This window comes from Purpureocillium lilacinum (assembly GCF_023168085.1).
Source record: "Purpureocillium lilacinum CBS 284.36 DNA, scaffold_4, whole genome shotgun sequence".
NCBI lineage: Eukaryota > Fungi > Ascomycota > Sordariomycetes > Hypocreales > Ophiocordycipitaceae > Purpureocillium > Purpureocillium lilacinum.
Window position 1 is genome coordinate 2265800 of NW_027072114.1, and position 19299 is coordinate 2285098.

At 58.6% G+C, this 19299-nt stretch overlaps 5 protein-coding genes across 5 annotated transcripts; 4 read left to right on the forward strand and 1 right to left on the reverse strand.

Moving 5' to 3' along the window:
- Positions 1–105: 105 nt before the first annotated feature.
- On the forward strand, positions 106–2229 carry PLICBS_005858 (uncharacterized protein; the record flags this gene model as incomplete). Its single annotated transcript, XM_018319584.2, has 9 exons — positions 106–196; positions 254–335; positions 388–521; positions 583–742; positions 820–1330; positions 1389–1435; positions 1488–1840; positions 1903–1925; positions 1990–2229. The coding sequence occupies 9 exons, from the start codon at positions 106–108 to the stop codon at positions 2227–2229; spliced, it is 1641 nt and encodes a 546-aa protein (XP_018182058.2).
- Positions 2230–2696: 467 nt separating this feature from the next.
- Positions 2697–3905, reverse strand: PLICBS_005859 (glycylpeptide N-tetradecanoyltransferase; the record flags this gene model as incomplete). The annotated part of the gene is made up of 4 exons (XM_018319585.2): positions 2697–3518; positions 3576–3644; positions 3696–3798; positions 3871–3905. The coding sequence occupies 4 exons, from the start codon at positions 3903–3905 to the stop codon at positions 2697–2699; spliced, it is 1029 nt and encodes a 342-aa protein (XP_018182059.1).
- A 5887-nt stretch (positions 3906–9792) lies between these two features.
- PLICBS_005860 (uncharacterized protein) lies at positions 9793–11646 on the forward strand (the record flags this gene model as incomplete). Its single annotated transcript, XM_018319587.2, has 2 exons — positions 9793–10218; positions 10333–11646. The coding sequence occupies 2 exons, from the start codon at positions 9793–9795 to the stop codon at positions 11644–11646; spliced, it is 1740 nt and encodes a 579-aa protein (XP_018182061.2).
- A 1981-nt stretch (positions 11647–13627) lies between these two features.
- Positions 13628–14944, forward strand: PLICBS_005861 (uncharacterized protein; the record flags this gene model as incomplete). The annotated part of the gene is made up of 1 exon (XM_018319588.2): positions 13628–14944. The coding sequence occupies one exon, from the start codon at positions 13628–13630 to the stop codon at positions 14942–14944; it is 1317 nt and encodes a 438-aa protein (XP_018182062.2).
- A 2280-nt stretch (positions 14945–17224) lies between these two features.
- PLICBS_005862 (uncharacterized protein) lies at positions 17225–18868 on the forward strand (the record flags this gene model as incomplete). The annotated part of the gene is made up of 2 exons (XM_065600814.1): positions 17225–18806; positions 18864–18868. 2 exons carry the CDS (start codon positions 17225–17227, stop codon positions 18866–18868), a joined length of 1587 nt encoding a protein of 528 aa, XP_065456886.1.
- Between the last annotated feature and the right edge of the window lie 431 nt (positions 18869–19299).

A 19299-nucleotide genomic window follows, 5' to 3' on the forward strand; every position in this document is an offset into this window, starting at 1 on the left:
CTGCTTCTCCTGTGCTACCTCAGTGCCCATCCATTCTCCACGGGGACGATATTCGCACTGAGCGACCGGCCACCATTTCTCCAGCCCAGTCGTCGACCTGCCACCATGGACAAGGTGCAGTCTGAACTAGCAGGCACGGAGCACCAAGAGATTGACAGCCCCGCGGACCTCGACACTGAGCCGTATGGGCCACCAGGTATGCCTTCCGAGCCATGTTCGCCGTTGACGGTGAATAATCACTCACTTCAGCCAGGTTTCCGCGGCATCGCCGCATCTCGCTATGTCGCCTTGTGTGCCTCCTTCAGTGCCATTGGTGGCCTCCTTTTCGGCTACGAGTTCGTCTCCAGCTCTCTTTTATCTCGATGGGTCGGGCTGACTCTGTTGCAGTCAGGGCGTCATTTCCGTCATCCTCGTGATGCCCGAGTTTCTCGGCCGATTCGAGCAAGTTTCCGACACAGCATCTGGCGCTGGATTTTACAAGGGTCTTATGACTGCGATGATTACCCTTGGCGCTTTCATCGGTACACCATCACAGCCCAGCCTAGCCGGTAAACCTTGTATCGCTAACTGCTGTGGTAAAAGGTGCTCTGAATCAGGGTTGGGTAGCCGACGCTTACTCTCGAAAGTATTCGATTATGATTGCCGTCGTCATATTTACGATCGGATCAGCACTACAGACTGCAGCAGTTGACTATGCTATGCTTGTCATTGCTCGGCTAATAGGTGGAATCGGCATCGGCATGTGCGTGGTCTAGCCTCCAATCCTATTCTATGCTCTCGCCAGGGTGCTCTCATACTGACCATAGTCGATGGTGCCAGGTTGAGCATGGTAGTGCCTCTATACATCTCCGAGATCTCACCTCCGGAAATTCGCGGCACTCTCCTCGTCCTGGAAGAGCTGAGCATCGTCTTCGGCATTGTCGTCTCCTTCTGGATCACGTACGGAACTCAGTACATAAAGTCTGACTGGTCCTGGCAACTCCCGTTCCTCCTTCAGATGGTCCCGGGCCTGTTTCTTGGATTTGGTGCTATCTTCCTGCCCTTTTCGCCTCGATGGCTCGCCTCCAAAGGACGCGAGCAGGATGCGCTGCACAACCTGGCCAGACTCCGGTGCCTGCCGCCTTCAGACTCCAAGGTTCAACGGGAATGGCTAGAGATCATCACGGAATCCAAATTTCAACAGGGGATCTTGGCAGAGCGTCATCCGACGCTTGTCAATGGCGGCACCGTGGAAAAGCTGAAGCTCGAGGTGGTGGCGTGGGGCGACTGCTTCAAGAAAGGCTGCTGGCGTCGAACCCATGTTGGTGCGGGCCTCATGTTCTTCCAGCAGGTACGAGAAATGCCGCTCAACATGAAGGTTCCAAGCAAAGCTGACATTAAATTTGCAGTTTGTCGGCATCAATGCCCTCATTTACTACAGCCCGACTCTCTTTGGGTAAGTTGCAAGAGGTCCTACCATTGTTGGTTTGGCTGACGCGTTTACGCAGCACCATGGGCCTCGATCACAACATGCAGCTTATCATGTCAGGCGTACTGAACGTGACACAGCTCATCGGTGTATTGACTAGCCTTTGGACACTGGACAGCTTTGGCCGGCGCAAAATACTGATGTATGGAAGCGTTGGCATGTTTATCTCCCACTTTATCATCGCTATCTTGGTTGGCCTCTACTCGCACAACTGGCCTGCCAATACAGACAAGGGGTGGACGAGCGTTGCGTTCCTGCTGTTCTACATGCTTGCCTTTGGTGCAAGCTGGGGACCCGTCCCCTGGGCCATGCCATCTGAAATCTTCCCTTCGTCACTGCGGGCCAAGGGTGTCTCGATCTCTACATGTTCCAGTAAGTGGCGTCTATCGGAGACAATGTGGGTTCCCCTGCATGCTGACATTAACCGTCTTCAGACTGGATCAACAACTTCATTGTGGTAAGTTCGACTTCATGTCGCAGTAATGCGTGAGTGTACTAGGACGGCACTGACTATGCTTTAGGGCTTAATCACCCCGCCTTTGGTTCAGAACACCGGGTTCGGTGCCTACGTCTTCTTCGCAGTCTTTTGCTTCCTGTCGTTTGCATGGACATTCTACTTCGTGCCCGAGACAAATGGAAAGAGCTTGGAGGAGATGGACGAGGTGTTCAAGGATCACAGCAGCGTTGAGGAGTTGGAGAAGAAGAAGAGGCTTCTGGCTGAGACTGTGCGCGAGCGGGCTGCTCAAAACACATTTGCATGAACTTGTATTTGTATTTACACATAGGATGCAAAGACTCTAGAGGATTGCGTGTAGTGAAAGGTAGGTGAGAGTATATAAGCACCTCACATAACACTCGCCTGAAGGAGAGGCACCGTGTCCTGTATGTGTGGCCACCAGACCTCACATGAGGCAGACGGTGTGCTTTCGATCGAGTTTACCGTGTGCTGTGCTTGCATGCCGTTCCAACGTCGACGACGCTCAATATTCAAGGGCCATTTGTGAGTATACTTCATCCCAAGACATCGAGTCTACATTTACACAGCACGACTTCGAGGGACGGATAGGCTCAAGAGCAAGTGTTTCAATTTGTGTATGCTCTTGCCTTATTGAGCTCAGGCGAAACTTCTTAAAAGAGAGGCATATAGTTGGGAGTCTCAAGCCGTTTCTCAGACCTCAGGATCGCGCCCTTGTTATCCGACGCAAAGATGTTTGCTGCCGAGCCCATTCTAAGCCTTGACGGCCGGGGGCAGACGGCGGAAGCCACCACAGCAGGCGACATCCTTCTGCAGCTCGACCATGCGCTTCTGGTCGCCAGTGGGGTCGGCCGAGTCAGCGTCGAGCGTCCAGCCGAGGAACTCGTTGGTGTAGTTGGGCACAAAGTCCGGGCTGAGGACCTGCAGGCGCTGGCCATACTTGGTGACCTTGTCCCAGTCGCGCTTGACGTTCTTGAGGTCCTGCGAGAAGTAGGCGTAGCTGCGCTCAAAGATCTTCCAGTTGAGCTGGGTGCCCATGACGGGCTTGAAGTCGACGTACTCCTTCCACGCGGTGTGCGGGTCGGCGAGCACAAAGTCGGTCGCCTTCTTGACGGCTCGCATGAAGGCGCGGACCTTCTCCGGGTTCTGGGCGATGAAGCTCTCGTTGCCGATGTACAGGATCGAGCAGAAGCAGCAGCAGCCGAGCTCAGCGAGCTCGTCAATGCGCAGCATCTGCACGTCCGACTTGGGGCGGCCCTGGCTGTCCAGCCACTCCTCGAGCTCGACCATCTGGACGTTCTCCAGGCCGATACCAGCGTCAATCTCGCCATTGATGATGGCCTTGGAGACGTTCATGCCGCAGCGGACAGCGGTGTAGTCGGCGGGAGTAAGGCCGTAGTGCGAGGTGAGCTCGTCGATCTGGATCTTGCCAAACTCGCCCACATAGCCGATGCGCTTGCCCTTGAGGGAGCGGAAGTCGGTGGTAATGCCTGAGTCCTTCAGGTAGACGACGCCGGTGAATGGCTCGTCGAGCAGGCTGCCAATGGACAGCACGGGGAAGTTGCGAGCTTTGGCCTGAATCCATGTTAGCCCCCAAGTAGAATGGGCTTATTCTGAAGCGACTTGACTTACAGCCAGAGTGTGAATCATGGCCTTGAAACCAAGGTCGACTTTGCCGGTGCCGATAATCTCCGTGACATCCTAGGGACGGTAAGTGGCGGTCTTTTGGTGAAGCCAAGCAGCACCTCTTACGCTGGGGTCGTTGGGCTCGAGAAGAGCAACCTTGATGCCCTCTTCCTTGAAGAAACCTTTGGCCTGAGCCAGGTAGAGCGGTGCGTGGTAAGGCGTAGCGTGCCTGCATGTGCTCGCGTCAGCCGCTCCAATCCTGGAACGGGTCCTTGCGAATAACAAATCATTCAGTGCCTACCAGTTGGTGAGGAACGTGATCTTATCGGTGGACATTTTTACGGATCACGAGCAGAGCTGCAGGAGTCAGTTGGCCCTTCTTAATGGAGGGGCTATAGGGGGTTCCAAGAAGCAAATCCTTTCGCTGGTATTATCCAGATCAAGTTCACCGGTATATCTCAGACCAACAGCTCCGAAGCGCCGTGCCCGCGTCCCACCTCTGCCTTCTCTGGAGAGGCTCGGTGACGGCGCAGACACGACGTACGGAACTGCCGGACACCCGGATGCTGTCTTGCTTTACTTTACCTCGATCTGGAGATAGTCCCATCGCGAGAGGTGACATGGCTCCCCAGACTCTAGTCGCGTACCAAGTCGTACGGCCTCGGTTTATTGGATCGTTCTTTGGATGCTGCAACAGCTGTTCTTTTTCGTCTGAGGTGCGTGTTTTGTTGAAGGTTGAGTGAATTACCCCTCACGTTTGCGGGACAGTGGAGTTTTATAGCTTCGCCGGCTTTGGTGGGAACGTTCGATAAAGCTTGCCGTCAATTACCGAAGCCGGCTTCTCCACCGATCGCTGCGGTCATTCTGATAGGACTGATTATCTGTAAAGGATGCGAGCATGGCATGCATGACACCACACCCTGACGAACCACGGCTGTTCGGGGACCAATCGGCCAAGCACACGACGGCACAGAGGCGGGGCATGAGGAGTGGGCGCCAGGGATGCCGGAGGACGGTGCTCCGCGAGAAATTCGCAACTCTTCAAACAGAGTTCGCATTGAAGACGTGAAAGCAGGCTATTGTCTACTTATGTGCCTTTTGCAAGCTACCGTGCAGGAAGCGCGAGAGGGTAGTTGGAGTCATCTTCCAAGAGCGCACTCGCCAGTCATTGTTCATCCTCCAGTCACGACTGACTATGAGGAAGCTTTCAGGGCTTGAGTTGATGAAGACATCATACCCAGAACGGCATTGCTGGGATTCACATGCTAGCTCTTGAACTCATGGTAAGCCTAAGTTGGGGGCAACGTGATTGGTGCGTAGGCCTTTAAGAGACGGTTGCTACTGAACTGGTGGTCATGAGACTACAAGTACATGCATGATACCCAGGCTTGGGTCCCTCGCCGCCGGCGCTTTCCGGGCATGTCGAATGGAAGACGCCGTAATGGCTCTTGCTTGGCAATGGCTCGTGCTTTGATGTTTGCGGGCGGCAGAATAGTGCCAGTGTGGACATCTGTTGTCTGGTTGAAGCCTTGGGCCAGAAGTTATCACGGGATGCTTGTGTGAGTCGCGCGACCAGACATCTGATCCTCAACATCGATCAATTCGCCTCTTTGGTGCGAGCATTTACGTTTGTAGACTTGCCCTCGTAATTTTCGTCCTGTTCGTTTGATCACCCTATACGAACGCCATCGGTGCACAGGGGTTGCACTTAACGACGTGGAGCTACACGCATGTAGCCAACGCCGAGATCTCATGTCCAGGACACTGTTCACGCAGCAAAAGACAAAACAAAGATAATAGAGACTTGTACTACATGGTCTGAGTGGAGGGCGTGCACATTCAATGGTATTTGGTTCTTATGGGCCGTTGCAATACCTGAGCGAACTTGCCTACCCTAGGCACCTGCGTCGGTAACAGGTCAAGCTGCAAGGGGCTTTCATAGCCTGTAACGAAAACCTTTATTTTACCGAGAACGCAAAGAAGTCCTATATCGTTGCTTGGAGACTCAATGTTTGATGGAAGGAACGGCAGTCCTTTGCCTTGTATGACGCCTGGCAATTTCACCGGTAACTCATCCGCTTTCCAAAAGATTTGAAGGGAGTTTGGCGGTTGCATCAAGTGCCCTGGCCAACAACCCAGTCAACGAGGAAACCACGTCACTAATGGACTGGTAGGTCGGCTTGGCCCGTTGGAGTCGAGTAGAGTGAGGTAATGTAACTAAAGATAGAAGTGGCGGACGCAGTACCCCGTATATGATGCTTTTGATATGTCGGGCACAGAGCTGATCGATAGTACATACCGCAGGAAAACTACTGCCACTGGTGCCAGCTGGCGGCACCTGGCCGTGAGGCACGGCGGATCTCTCATTTTCTTGCCGCCAATCGTTATGGGAGCTGTCGCGCTAAGTTCTCTTGCGTGCGAAGTTCATGCACATGTGGTCTGTGCTGCAAGAAGCTCGCGATTCAGGAGTGGTCGGTGTCAATCATATACGAAGGAGGGCTTGGATATTTCCTTCCTGTTCGTAGGCATGCACCTCATGACCCTAACAATAACCGACAAACCAAGCAATGTTTTGGATGGAATGATGGCGGAGCCGGCAGCAAGCCTCTTCCCATAGGACTCGTACGCTGCCAGCAATACATGAGCTCTAGGCCCAACATGCCGCCAGCGGCGGTTTGCACGGTGCTCCGAGATTCTGGGAACCTGTGTGGTAGCCCTCTTTGGGCGCTGCTAGGGGCTTGGTGTCGGCTCTGCTCTCCCTCGACGAACGATGCCGGTCGTGGGGGCGCCTCCACCCAGGGACAGCACATCGAATGAACTCTCGCGTCTTGTGGCCGTGCGCCACTGCGCGTTTCGCGGGGTCAGGGACCACGATGCACACGGCAGCGCAAGCCTGGGTGCCGCGATGCGGTTAGTCGGCTCCGATGTCTGAAGGGCGACTGAGACGCCGCGCCGACCTGAGACGAACATCAGGGGAAGCCGCCTCGAGGGCATCCTCCGCTTCATCGGCGGCTCCGCGACCACCCACCTCAGCGGAAACGCCATGCAGGTCGTCGCTTTAAACCCGCGTGGCGAGGGGAAAAAAAAAGGGAAAGTCGGAGTGGGCGATTGTCGGCGCCAGAAGATGCGACGACCGATCTCGACGGCGCTTGATGACGACGCCTGTCGGGAATGTGGGAGCCCGGACGAGGAGACGGAGCCCCTCTATGAGCGCAGAAAAGGACGCGCAACACCCGCCCACACCGGAAGCGCCCCCGGACTAAAATGGAGGGGCCTAGCCCATCACCGACAGGCGATAACGGCAACGAAGGGTCTTGGCGATGTGCCAAGATGCCAAGGGGGGGCTGCTTGCTGTTGCTGCTGCTTTGCTCCGGCAAAAAAAGCTCCTTGGTCGCACGACATGTTGCCAAATCAGGGCCTCGTCGTTCCGTGTGGCTCGTCCAACAACGGACTGACGTGGTGCCTGTGGCTGTCCCCAGTACGCAGGTAGGCGGAGTTTAGAACATGGTTGACGCCCGTTTTCTTTTTACGGCTCTCAACGTGGGTTGGTTGCGCCATGTCTCTGAGCAGCCGATGAGGCGGCGGCGTCACTGGTCACCGGCAGGGAGGACGGCGCCGGCTCGGCATCTGGGGAACGATGCCTGGGGCCCGGGAGGCGGAGGGCAGGTGAGGCTTTTGGCGAGGCTAGGTAGGTGGTTGGCTCGCGTACGGCCGCGCTCCTAGCTGCGTCGATTGCGAAACGCGTGTGGTGCGTGGTGCGCGAGAGGCGCCGGATGGACGCACCGACAACCAGGGGCGGGCGACCGGCTGCTGCTCGAACGGCGATTCGATCGCGGACGAGGCAGTATCACGGTTCGGACCTGTCGTGGCTGTAACACGCAATAACATCTCGCCAACGAACTACAATGTGCCCAATCCGCTTCGTCCCTCCTGTCCGCGACTGAATGGATGACGCTCATCGTGAAAGCGTCATTTACAAATCCCCCGCAAGGGATCAAAATTGACTTACGTAGTTGATCAATTTAGCAAAATCAGTCCAACCCCAGTCACCCGGCCCCGATCGGCGGGTTCACGTGCAAAATGAGCACGCGAGACTTTGTCTCGAACGAACTCGCCAACCCAACGGGCGGCAACCAAGATCAGCTCACCCTTCTCATCAGTTCCGAGTCCGTGATGCTCGCGTCTTGGCGTCGGTGCCGGCTCATACATGCATGCGAATCATGCACGAACGCTCCATGCTACAAGGCCTTGAGAGAAAGCCCAGCGCCAGGGTCCAGCGCCGCGATTGATGCTCATCACTTTCTTGGCTTCGGTGCCGACCAACCGAGTGGCGCGCCGCCGACGCAGCACAGTCCGCGTGGTCGTCGTCAGCGCCCGCCCCGTCGTGGCTTGTTTACGGGCTGGGGCAGCAAAACGGCCGGCACTGGGGGGTACCCGTCGGGGCGGGAAGAGCTGTCGTCGTCAGCTTCAGCCGAGAGAGACGGCCGAGGGAGACGCTACGATGTACAGTACTTTGCAGTGCTGTGCTGTACCAACAGCTTGACTGGGGGAGACGGCTCCAGGCGACGAGAGCCCACCGGCGCGAAGCACGCATGAGGCGTGGACGCAGCAGGTAAACAGCTTACTCAAGGGAGCAAGCATCCAGCCACGAAGATGCCTCGCGAGCAAACACCTCGTCCAATCTAACGTAAGGCGGACCAATTGTTTGGGTGTGCTCGGGATCCGTCAACTGCCGACCAAGCGGCACCTACACGTACGTAGAAGCTAATCAACGGTTCATGAAATGAGGACGCGAGGGCAAAGATAGCAGGTGAGCTTCCCATCTTGGGGGAGGGGGGCTTGATGAATGCGCTCAGGCACATGGCGCAGGTCAAAAGCACAGCACAGCGCACAGCGCTTGCGCACCAACCGCGACAGCACGTTGTGCCAACCACTGGCGGGCGCGCTTCAGCCAATGGTGTTGCTGAGAGCCGGGCGTGGGCCGACCGAGGGCATCTGGCCGGGTGTCTTGGGGTGACCTGGGCGGCATGTACATTTTGCCCTGGGGGCGCTTGCAGCGTCTGCCGTGCGCGAAATCGCGGCCTGCAACACGCAATCTGCTCAGCGCCTCTTCCGCTAGTGCCCTCCAGCTTAGGGTGCGCCGAGTTCCAGCCCCCCCAGCGCTGGCCAGGCGGCCCAGGCGACCCTCCGCTCCACTGTGGCACGCTGCGGCTGCCCCGTAATGCAAGGGCACGCCGGCGCACGACTGGCACCTCCAGCACGCCGTCGGCGCCGCGCCCGCCTAAGGGAGGTACATCCCCGGTCAGTACCGTCCCGACATGCCCTCGAAGGGACCCGTAGCTGGAATCATCGTGGCCCCCCTCCATCCCACCCCGGGACTCAACCCATCGAAACTTTTCCCACCTCCCAGCTGCAATGCGCGCCTCGAGGTCCCGACGCAAAGCAAATTCATGAGTGCCACCCACACACTCTCCCGCCGCCAAGCCCGGCGGGGGGCCCCCCATCAGTTCCCAATCAGGCCCCCTGGACAGCCCACGGGTCCCAGCCGGGCCCGCTGGCTTGATCGAGCCAACCTTTCCCACTCTCCCTGCCACGGCATGTTCCCTTTGCACCTGATGCTTGCGACCGGGCTCCGTCTGCTTGCACCGCGGCCCTGGCAAAATCATGTGTGTACATTACAGTTATAGTGGTACGGACGAGTCACGGCCGTACTGCGAGTACGTACTCCGTCTAGGTACTTGCCGCAGGACGCTGCTGGGAGCAGGCGGAGCCAGACCCTGGTGGCCCCATCGACGCTTCGGCTCTCACTGCGCTCGCTTCACTTATCTATGAGCCTCTGCCCTCCTCCCTCCCCCTTCGTCGTCGTCTCGTCGTCTCGTCGTCTGCGTGTGTGGTCCGTCACCTGGTTGAAACCTCGCGCCGGTGTGCTGTGTCGCCAAGCTCCTCGTTCAAGGTTTGGTCCGCCTCCTGCCAGCGCCGCCTTGACCGCTTCCCGCAACTTTCGAAACACAAAACCCGCGCCACGGCCTGACTACTTGGTCACCTCAACAACAGGCGAATTCTCACTCACCTATAACATCCCTCTCCGCCTCTTTCGGAAACAGAGCACCACTCTTCCCGGAACCGAGCCTCACTCCAGAGAGAGACATCCCTCCTCCGCCCGCTCACACTTACACCCGACCCCTCGATCTGAGCGCCTTCTCACGGCGCCGCCACGGCCAACATGCGCGCTTCCATCGCGTCCCTTGGCCTCCTGGGCCTCTCTGGCGTCACTGCTTCTCCCCACGGCGGCTCTGAGGCTCGCAGGGACCTCTCCGAGGCCTTCTTCGAGGCTTCCACTTGGTACGACTGGGGATGGTACGGAGCTCGCCCACAGCAACGATACCGCTCATTTAAAAGCGCCTCGCCCAAGCCCAATCTTGTGCTCAGAGACGACCGCTGTGACGATGGGCTCATCTTTCTCGAGCCGCGGGAGCGGCAACCCGACGACCCTGGACTCGTCATCCTTGATGGCGAGGGAAACCTGGTCTGGACAGCAACGCAGTGGACTGAGACAAACAACGTCAAGGTGCAAACTTTCAATGGTAGCAGGTACATGACGTTTTGGACCCGCGGTAAAGACGCCTCTGATGATGGCTACTATGTCATGGTGAGTGCTACTCTCTGCCTCTGTTGCTCATCGTCCAGTGTGATGATGGCGACAACCTACTCAACTTATTTTGGCGTACGGCACGCACTTACTGACGCCGCCTCGTAATTCCAGCTGGATGAGTCCTACGAGGTGTTCAAGGAAATTCGCCCGACGGGAAGCCTCCACGGCGACGTCCAGGACCTCGTCATAACCAGCGAGGGCACCGCCATTCTGACCGTCTATCACGAGACGCAAGCGCCAACGTCCAAGCCGGACCCCTCACCGCGGCGCATCTACGACAGCATCTTCCAGGAAATTGACCTCAACTCGGGCAAGCTGCTTTTCGAGTGGCATGCGTCCCATCACTTCTCTATTCAGGAGAGCCGTGCCCGATGCGGACGGCGACGTGGTGACCCCTTCGACTTCTTTCACATCAACGCCATCGATAAGGACTCCAAGTCGGGCGACTACCTCGTGTCCTCGCGCTTCATGGGCGCCATTGCGAGCGTCAGTGGCGTCGATGGCCACGTCCAGTGGCAGCTGGGCGGCGAGCACAACGACTTTGAGGATCTGTCTGATGGTCCCGCCGTCACGTTTTCGTGGGACCAGCGGGCGACCTGGGCGTCTTCGGACAAAGAGGACGCGAAGACGCTGGTTGTAGTCGACGACAGTGGCAGCAAGGCGATCGTGAAGCTGGACCTTACCGACATGACGGCCACGCTGGCATCCAGCACGACCCCGCTGCCACAGAAGCCGTCCCATCACGGGCATCAGAACTCGGTCCAGATCCTCCCCAACGATAATGCCCTCGTCAGCTGGGCCCATACTCCTGGCTTTACCGAGTTCTCCAAGGACGGAGAGCCTCTGTGCGACACACACCTCGGCCCGGTCCGGCTCGCCGGATGGGGCTTCCCTTCGAGCCTGTACCGCGCCTCCAAGTTCGCCTGGACAGGGCAGCCTCGCACACAGCCCGCGGTGGCCATGCGCCCGGACAGGCTCAACGGCAAAGGCAGCGCCAGCCTGTACGTGAGCTGGAACGGCGCCACCGAGGTGGACGCGTACATCCTTCAGAGCGGCCCGGCACCCGACGGCGATGTCTTTGTCGACCACGTGATCGTGCCTCGCGATGGCTTCGAGACGAGGATCCCCGTGCCGGTGCACTCGGAGGAGTATCTGCGGGTGCTGGCGCTGGATCAAGAATGGCGCTTCATTGAGCAGTCGGACGCCGTGTCGAAGCGCTACGGAGGCGTGACGAAGCCACTCAAGGGCGACAAGCTCGAAACGCGGAAGGGGTGCAACATGTTGATATGGATTGTCGGCGGCTTGGCCATGGCCATGACCGCTGTGCACCGAGTCATTGTACTGCGGCGAAGAAGGGCCATCGTTGCGATGCCCGTCAAGGGCGACGTGCCATTCTACGACGTCAAGCCCAGACCTTCGGTTTGACTCTCGGACACGAAGCGGGCTTGATATGCACCGCACAGTGATTTTATCCGGTCACGCAGCAACCATGGCAGGGCACAGGGGGTGCTGAACACAGGGGCTGAACAGACCTCCCAGCGCCTACGGGGGCACCTCGCGCGCGGCTGCGGGCACCTGCGCCAGCAGCCCGCACCCCCAACCGTCGCAGCAACCATCGCTGTCGCCCAGCATCCCCCCAGCAACTGGGACAGGCACCGCTGAAGCCTTATATACCAAAACAATTCGTTCACCTTTCAACAGAGGCAGTGAGGTCGGGCAACCGGCCTTGCTGCCTCACCCGGAACGCCAGTTGGAACCCTCACCGGCTCCTCCCGCCTCGCTCCCTTCCACTCCTCAAGGCCACGAGTTCGAACCCCGAGCACGGAACCCGAGAAGAGCCGCGGCGAGGCCGCACCCCCGCGAGCGCGAGACGAACGAACGGACGAACCCCACCGAACGACATCCCCGGACTACTAACGAATAGTGGAGGGGAGTTGGCGGAGGAGGCAGAGGGCCAAGGCGTTCCATTTTTTTTGGTGTTTTTTCTTTTTCCTTTGTGTTTTTGGGATCTTGGCACTTCCATGTCATGTATGGGCTGCGCGACGCATTGGGCGGACATGCATTTTTGATTGATGACAGGAGGGGGCAATCCACGAGTCGGCGTTAATGTGCTTGGAGACTGGGACTGGGCGGATTGGTTGATATAGTGATACCCGACTTGAAGCGACGCTGCAGCAGCATTGCGACTAGCATAGGACGATACCAGGCGAATGTTCTTTTGACATATTTTTGAACGCGCGTCGCAAACATGATGTCCGTCCATGTCAGTGACCAGGCACCGCGACAGCGGACTGCATTATTTTTTTTTACTGCACTGCCGTCGTGCACACTGAATGTCAAGATAATTCTTATTGATGCCATGGCGTGACATTGAACTGAGGTCTTTCGCGGCCCCGTCAGCCCTGTCGCTCGGACGTTGCCGTCCGGGACGATCGGCGTGGAGACTGGAGACCCCCCCGGGCCCAGCGTCTCCAGTCAGTCCCCACCCGCATCGGAGTTGTGGGCCAAGACCCGGCCAGTCCGGCATTCGCTTCGCACTTCTGTAGTCTATACAGCGGGCGTGCCGCCCGGGAGGAGCCTAATTTTTGCCATCCAGGCATTCGTCCAGCTCGAAAAGAGGGATAAAAAATAGAAAAAATGCCATCCGTCGTGATGGGACGTGTCAGGCCCGTTGACGAGGTTGCTGTGCAGGACAATTGGTGGCAGCTGAATGGACATGCCAGCGACTGGACAGGACTGGACAAGACTGGACACACACGCACACATGCACACGCTCGCTCGCACCACTCTGATGCCCGCGCAGCCCCATCGAGCCAATCCACGCCCGGTGCCTGGATCGAAGCGACGCAAGGGAAAACCGGCCCAGCTCTTCCCCAAACCCCCCTCCCCCAGCCTCGGCGCAGCACAGCTGGACCAGCTGCGAGTCCACGCAAGGCCTGGACCCTCCCAGTGCCCGCTGTCGCCCCAGCTGAGCTTGTGAGCCGAGAGCCCACACCTGGCCATTATGGATTCCGATCGAGCATCGAAAACCCCACCACAGCGCATCTGACGTCACCAGGTTTCCCCGGAGCGTTTGACGCGGTGCAGCCGTTGGATGCCGTCATTGGTACGTAGCACCACGGCCGTCGTCCGATTTCCCTGGAACGAGAGAGCTCGACGGGAGGGGGCAAGCTCCGTCGAGGGCAGGTGGAATAAAGTTTAAGAAGGGCGGCAGCTGGAACAAGCCGACGGTGCCCATGAAGGATTGCAATTGAGCTTCTGTCACAAGTTACAACGCCTTCATTATTTCCCCTCTGCAACCCTACGTGCATTCTTCGGTGCACAGCTCTCGTTTGCAGGAACGCATTCCCTCTCCCATCTCTCCCTCCCTCCAATACCTACCCCGACAACAACACAACTCGTCGCCATGATCCCCGCACGGCAATTGAGCAGAACCGCCCTGCCGCGGGCCGCCCGCTCGTCCCGGCACCTCCCCCGCCGGCAGCTGCGCTCCCAGTCCACCACCTCGTCTAGCAGCTCCGGCGGCGGCTCCCACTTCGCGACGGGCATGGCTGGCGGCGTGGCCGGCGCTGGCCTCGCCTACGTCATCTACTCCTTCACGCCGGCCGGCCAGACGGCCAGCAAGCTCAACAAGGCGGCCGCCGAGGCCAACAAGAAGTACCAGGCGGCGGCGCAGAAGCTGCAGCAGGCGACGCCCGACGCCGACCAGGCCGTCGACTCCATCAAGCAGTTCGCCTACTCGTACGTGGCGTGGATCCCCGGCGGGCGGGGCTACGTCGACGCCGCCTTCAAGGACTGGGAGACGGTGCGGGAGAACCACAAGGAGGAGGCGGACAAGGCCGTCAACGACGCCTACAAGCAGTTCCAGGAGCTTTCCAAGGCCGGGCTGAGCCTCGAGACGGCGTCGCGCGCCTACGACGTGCTGGCCGAGCTGACGCGCAAGATCGCCGACCTGTCCGGCGACGCCCTGTCCGACATCCTCGACAACCACCCGCAGGTCAAGAAGAAGCTGGGCGGCACCGTGGACCAGCTCAAGGACATGAGCGGCAGCTACGGCCCGGAGGCCAAGAAGCAGGTCGACGAGACGTGGCGGCAGCTCAAGGACGTCTTCGCGGGAGGGTTCACGGCCGCCAACATCGACAAGGCGCGACAGCTAGCCGAGGACAAGGTGAAGCAGCTGCGGCAGCTGGGTGACGAGGCCTGGAAGAAGGGCCTGGAGGAGGCGAAGCCGTACCTGGACAAGAGCCCGCAGGTCAAGGAGCTGGTGGAGAAGAACGCCGACGCGCTGCGGCAGGGCAACGCGCGGGAGCTCTTCGACAAGGCGCGCGCCGCGGCGGAGGCAGCCACCGCTAAAGGCAGCAGCGATTCGCAGGCCAAATTTGACGAGCTGAAGAAGTACGTCGATGACGCCGTCGAAAAGGGCAAGAAGAAGGGCAAGGACGCGGCGCAGGACTGGGGGCTCGACGGGGGCTGGCTCGAGGTGATCCCCCAGGGGAGCGAGATTCTCCCCAAGCTGCGCGAGCTGGGCCAGGTGGCCGACAAGCACATGGAGGAGGGCGAGAAGCTGCTGCGCGAGACGGTCGACGAGCTGAAGCAGGTGCTGGAGAAGAAGTCGAAGCGCGCCCAGGAGATTGTGCAGGAGGCGGAGAAGGAGACGAAGAGCGAGGCCAAGAGCGAGGCCAAGAGCGAGGGCAAGGGCGAGGCCAAGAAGGAGTCCAAGTAGTTGGCATACAAGTTAATACTTTCTAATCTAGAGGCGGGGCCTGGCGAAAATAAGCGCATTCATATGGGACAATCATGTGCATCACGCGCTGCCGTTGTTCGCCATTGAAATCACGTCGGTTGACGGATAGACGTCCACAGGTGGAAGCTGCCGTCGTGCTGGTTTCCCGCATGGGAGGCTCGCTGGGCAAGAGCGACCGCCATGATGCTGCCGCTTCGCCCAGTCGCTGAGGGGTGCTCTGGCGACGATACGTTCAGCAACAAACACGCTGCCTCCACCACATTCCATCCATACAGATAAAACAGTCAATATCTGCATCAGAACATCCCCGCCCTGTTCCAGACGACGAGATCGGTCCGACGAGCACCCCGACAAGTCGATAACCAGCCATGTCCACCGACGAGCGGACCGCAAACACACGATCCCCTTCGCCTTCGCAGGGGATCAGCCCGCCACCCAGAAAGTCGTCGCTCCGTATCGCCGGGCAATATTGCATCTTTCATTTCTACGACGTCGCAAAGGAGGCAGCGAATGCCGTGTCGTCTGAGACCCTGCTGCAGGAAAAACGACAACGCCAAAGTCTACTCCAGGGACAGGAAAAGGAAAATGGAAAAGGCGACGTGAAGAGCCAAACAAGTACACCAAGTCGTGCAAGCACGCGCAGTTCCGATTCATCGTCCTCCGGTCACCAAGCGAGGCGAACAGGCCCAGCGTCGACGTTGTTTCAGCGCGACGACGGCGGCGACGACGGCGACGACGATGATCAACACAGTGAAGAAGATGAGGTTCAAGGCGTCAGCCTCGCTCGACACAATAATCTCCTTAATAACTTACCGCCGATGGGACAATTTGTTGTCGAGGTTGCCCGCCAAAAAGCGAAGCGGAGGCCCCGTCCAATGTGCGCCAGAGGGTGCGTCTTCGGCCCACGGCCCATTCCCTGCGCGCGGAGCGAGGACGATTCCTTTTGCGAGGGCGCCACCCAGCAGCCAGACACGGAAGACGGAAGGAAGTCAGCGTACCCGAAGACGACGGCGATACGGGAAGATGACTGGGAGTCCTCTGTTGAGCAGTTGGAGGCCTGCTCCACGACGCTTTCCGGCGTGCGTTTCCTTGTGGATTTGTGTGGGGAAGACGAGCTTGTTGTTGTCTTTGAGTGAGCAGTGGCGTGTTTGACTTGGGCAATGATTCACAACGAAGCCTGAAGTGTTTGGTGTACTGGTCATCGCTCTAGACTAGAGGTTTTGGTGTTGAGTGATTCATCCGTGCACAGAGCAGGTCTCTGCAAGAACGGCCAAAAGCGTTCCTTTATGGGCAGGTTTTTTTTCTCTCCAGTAATTCAAGCAGTAGAACGATACGCGACTGAACCAATGAATTATGTTTCTCCTGAATAATTGATATGTACGCAATGAATATGGCGAGCTGTTTCGCTCGTGGGAGGCTCATTGCATCTCGCCTTGAGCCCCAAGCGTCTGGGCTGACGAGAACCCGCAACTCGGAAGGCCATGTATCAGGACACGTTTGCGCGCGATTTGTTCGCATTATATTCCAGCACCGGTGAGAAGGCTTGGAAAAAAGAGAAATTCGGTGATCTGTCTCGTCTTATCGCTGCCTTTACCTCATCCTACTCCCAAGCCTGGAGGATTCGGACCATCGTGTAAACCGATTGGGCTGCCGATCGATAGAGAATTCTCTCCCTCCAGTTCTTGATGCAAGTTGCCATTCTCTATGGAAAGTCAACGCCCGACTTGTATGTCTGGTGTCCGGGATAAACATCACAGTGATCGCTATACGATCAGTCCTATTACCCGCGTAAACTTTACTGCTGCTATCATTTTCCAAGACAGCATGAATACGGCGGAAAATGGTGAGTGCTAGATCGCTGTGCTGCCACTTACCTCAATGATGCATTTGAACTGCGTCGGCATTAGGGAATGTGACATTGGTGTTTGCCCTTATCTCGGGCCTGGTGAGCGAGAAGCTGCTCTTGGCTCCGAGTCTCGCGAACGGCTTTGGGCATCGTGACCGTTGTGCGTGGTAACGCAGTGTCAGTGCATACGATGCGTTACCTAATGATTATATAGACGGCCGCCTCTTACACGACAATATCTGCATCGACGAACGAGCCGTGTTTCATGTTTGACAGCTCAGTGAGGGCGAAACGCCCCGCGGATTATCCTGATTGCTGGGCAGCGCGATATAAAAGGCCCCTCGGGTGTATCGCCGGCACTCACTCGACACGTCTTGTTGGCTTCCAAAGCTAAACAGTGCCCCATGGTCACAATGACTCCTTCGATCAGCCGGCTAGTCATAGCCCTGTGTATCTTCGGCGGCATCGCCGCGGCCGAGCCTGTCGCCGATTTCTCTGCCATCGAATCTCACGAGAGCGCGCTCGGATTGCATCAAGCATACAGCCGCGCACCTCAGCGCCCCGACAGCTACGTCTGGGTGGTCAAGTGCGAGGAACGGATCCCGCCGAAGGAATGCCTGCCCCCCGCGTCGTCTTGCTACGGAGGGGCGTACGCGAGCAACAACTGGGCGCTGTGCCGCGACCAGTACCGCTGCTACTGCGTCAAGCGCCGGGTGGAAGAGCACTCGGCGAACAACAAACACTCGGGTGTCCTTGACGGGCCCCCACGGGGATCTACTACGGAGAATGGCCTTCGCACCCGGGACCTCGACAAGCGGACTCCAGTGCCGGATAAAAAGTCGGACGTCAAGACGTGGATGATTACCTGCAGCGAGGTTGGGACGCCGGGGGAGTGCTACAAGAACCCGGCCAGGAAGTGTCTGGACTCGATCTACCTGCCCACGAATCCGGTCTGCAAAGAGCACGGCTGCAAATGCATCACAGACAAGACGGCAGACATCGGGCCCGCTCAGGGATCCATCATCAAAGTCGAAGGCCGCGACGCCATGCCTCCGCAGCGGGTGCCCGACGAGCGGCGCGCGGCGGTCTGGAAACCCAAGTGCACTCGCAACTATCCAAAAGGTATGCTTTGCGAACAGCATCCCCATTCCAAGTGCGAGGGCGGGAAGTACTGGCCGTGGAACCAGGCCTGCATCCAGGAGTACGGCTGCGGGTGCGTCAAGCAGACGGTCCTCTTGAACCGGACGGCTCCGATGTTGGAGATTGAGGCCCGCAGCCCCTTACCTCCCCAGCTGCCGTCCGATGATCAAGACATGGCGTCTGGGCATACAGGCGAGCCAGTCTGGAAGCCGCTCTGCACGGTCAAGCCCCCTGCGAGCCTGCGATGCGAGTACCCGCGCTCCCGGTGCTTGGGGGAGACATACCTCGCGACGAGCCCGGACTGCAAGCTGGACTACGATTGCCGGTGCGTCCAGCAGCAGCAGCAGCAGCCGGCACTCACGAGCCGGGCCGACTCGACGCAGGAACTCGAGCCCCGAGACCCCATGCCACCCCAGCGGCAGCCGGACACCCTCACCACGGTTCGATACTATGTAATCCAATGTAACACCGCGAAAGCGCCATCATCCTGCCTGGACCCGTTTTCCGAGTGTACCAGCTCTGGCGATTATCGCCCGTCCGTCGGCAACGGCCGCTTATGCGCGATAGCGAACGGATGCGGATGCAGCGTGCGCACGCGGAACTTGAGGCGGCGCGCCGGCGTGGAGATCAGATCCCCCGGCAATCCGACCCGCAAGCGGCCCAACACGATCTCGGCGTGGACGGTTAACTGCCCGGTCAAGGGCGCGCCGGGCCCCTGCTTGAGCGGCGACGCGTTATGCCGCCCCAGTGGCGAGTATGTTCCCGGCAATAGCCCGTCGATGATTTGCCAGGACGTGTACAAGTGCAGCTGCGTAAAGGAGACGCGGGTCTTGCGCCGATCGAGGACGGCGAGGGGTAAGTCAAGTCATCCTGGAATCGTCGCTGTGAGTGAGGTGACTAACGAGTGTGCAGACTGAGTCTTTCGTTTTGACAGAAGGGGAGGCTTGTGAGAAGCGAGAAGACGAGGGGGGACCGTCGCGTTGTGGGTTTGTGGTCGGGCTCTGTTGGAGTCGTGGGCTTGCACACGCGAGTACGAGACTCGGCTGTCAATTTCAGTGCACCCGTGGAGTAGGCCCGGGCGATGCTCCAACGCGACGCCCGCGTGTTTGAGGGAAAGGAATGATGAGCTGCTTCCTTGGCAAAACGCATTGTTCACCGCCTCTGTGGTGTCGTCTGTAGATACGAGGCCCGCATGAGTCGGCGAGAGGCGGTTGTGCTTGATCCATTGTTGGCCAGCCGCCGCGCAACTGGCCGGCCGCCCCCCAAATCAATCACCTGTGGCCGCGATGAAGCGCCCCCGACTCCACTGTATGCAGCCGCCGAGGTGGGCCCGCAGTCACGCCGCCTG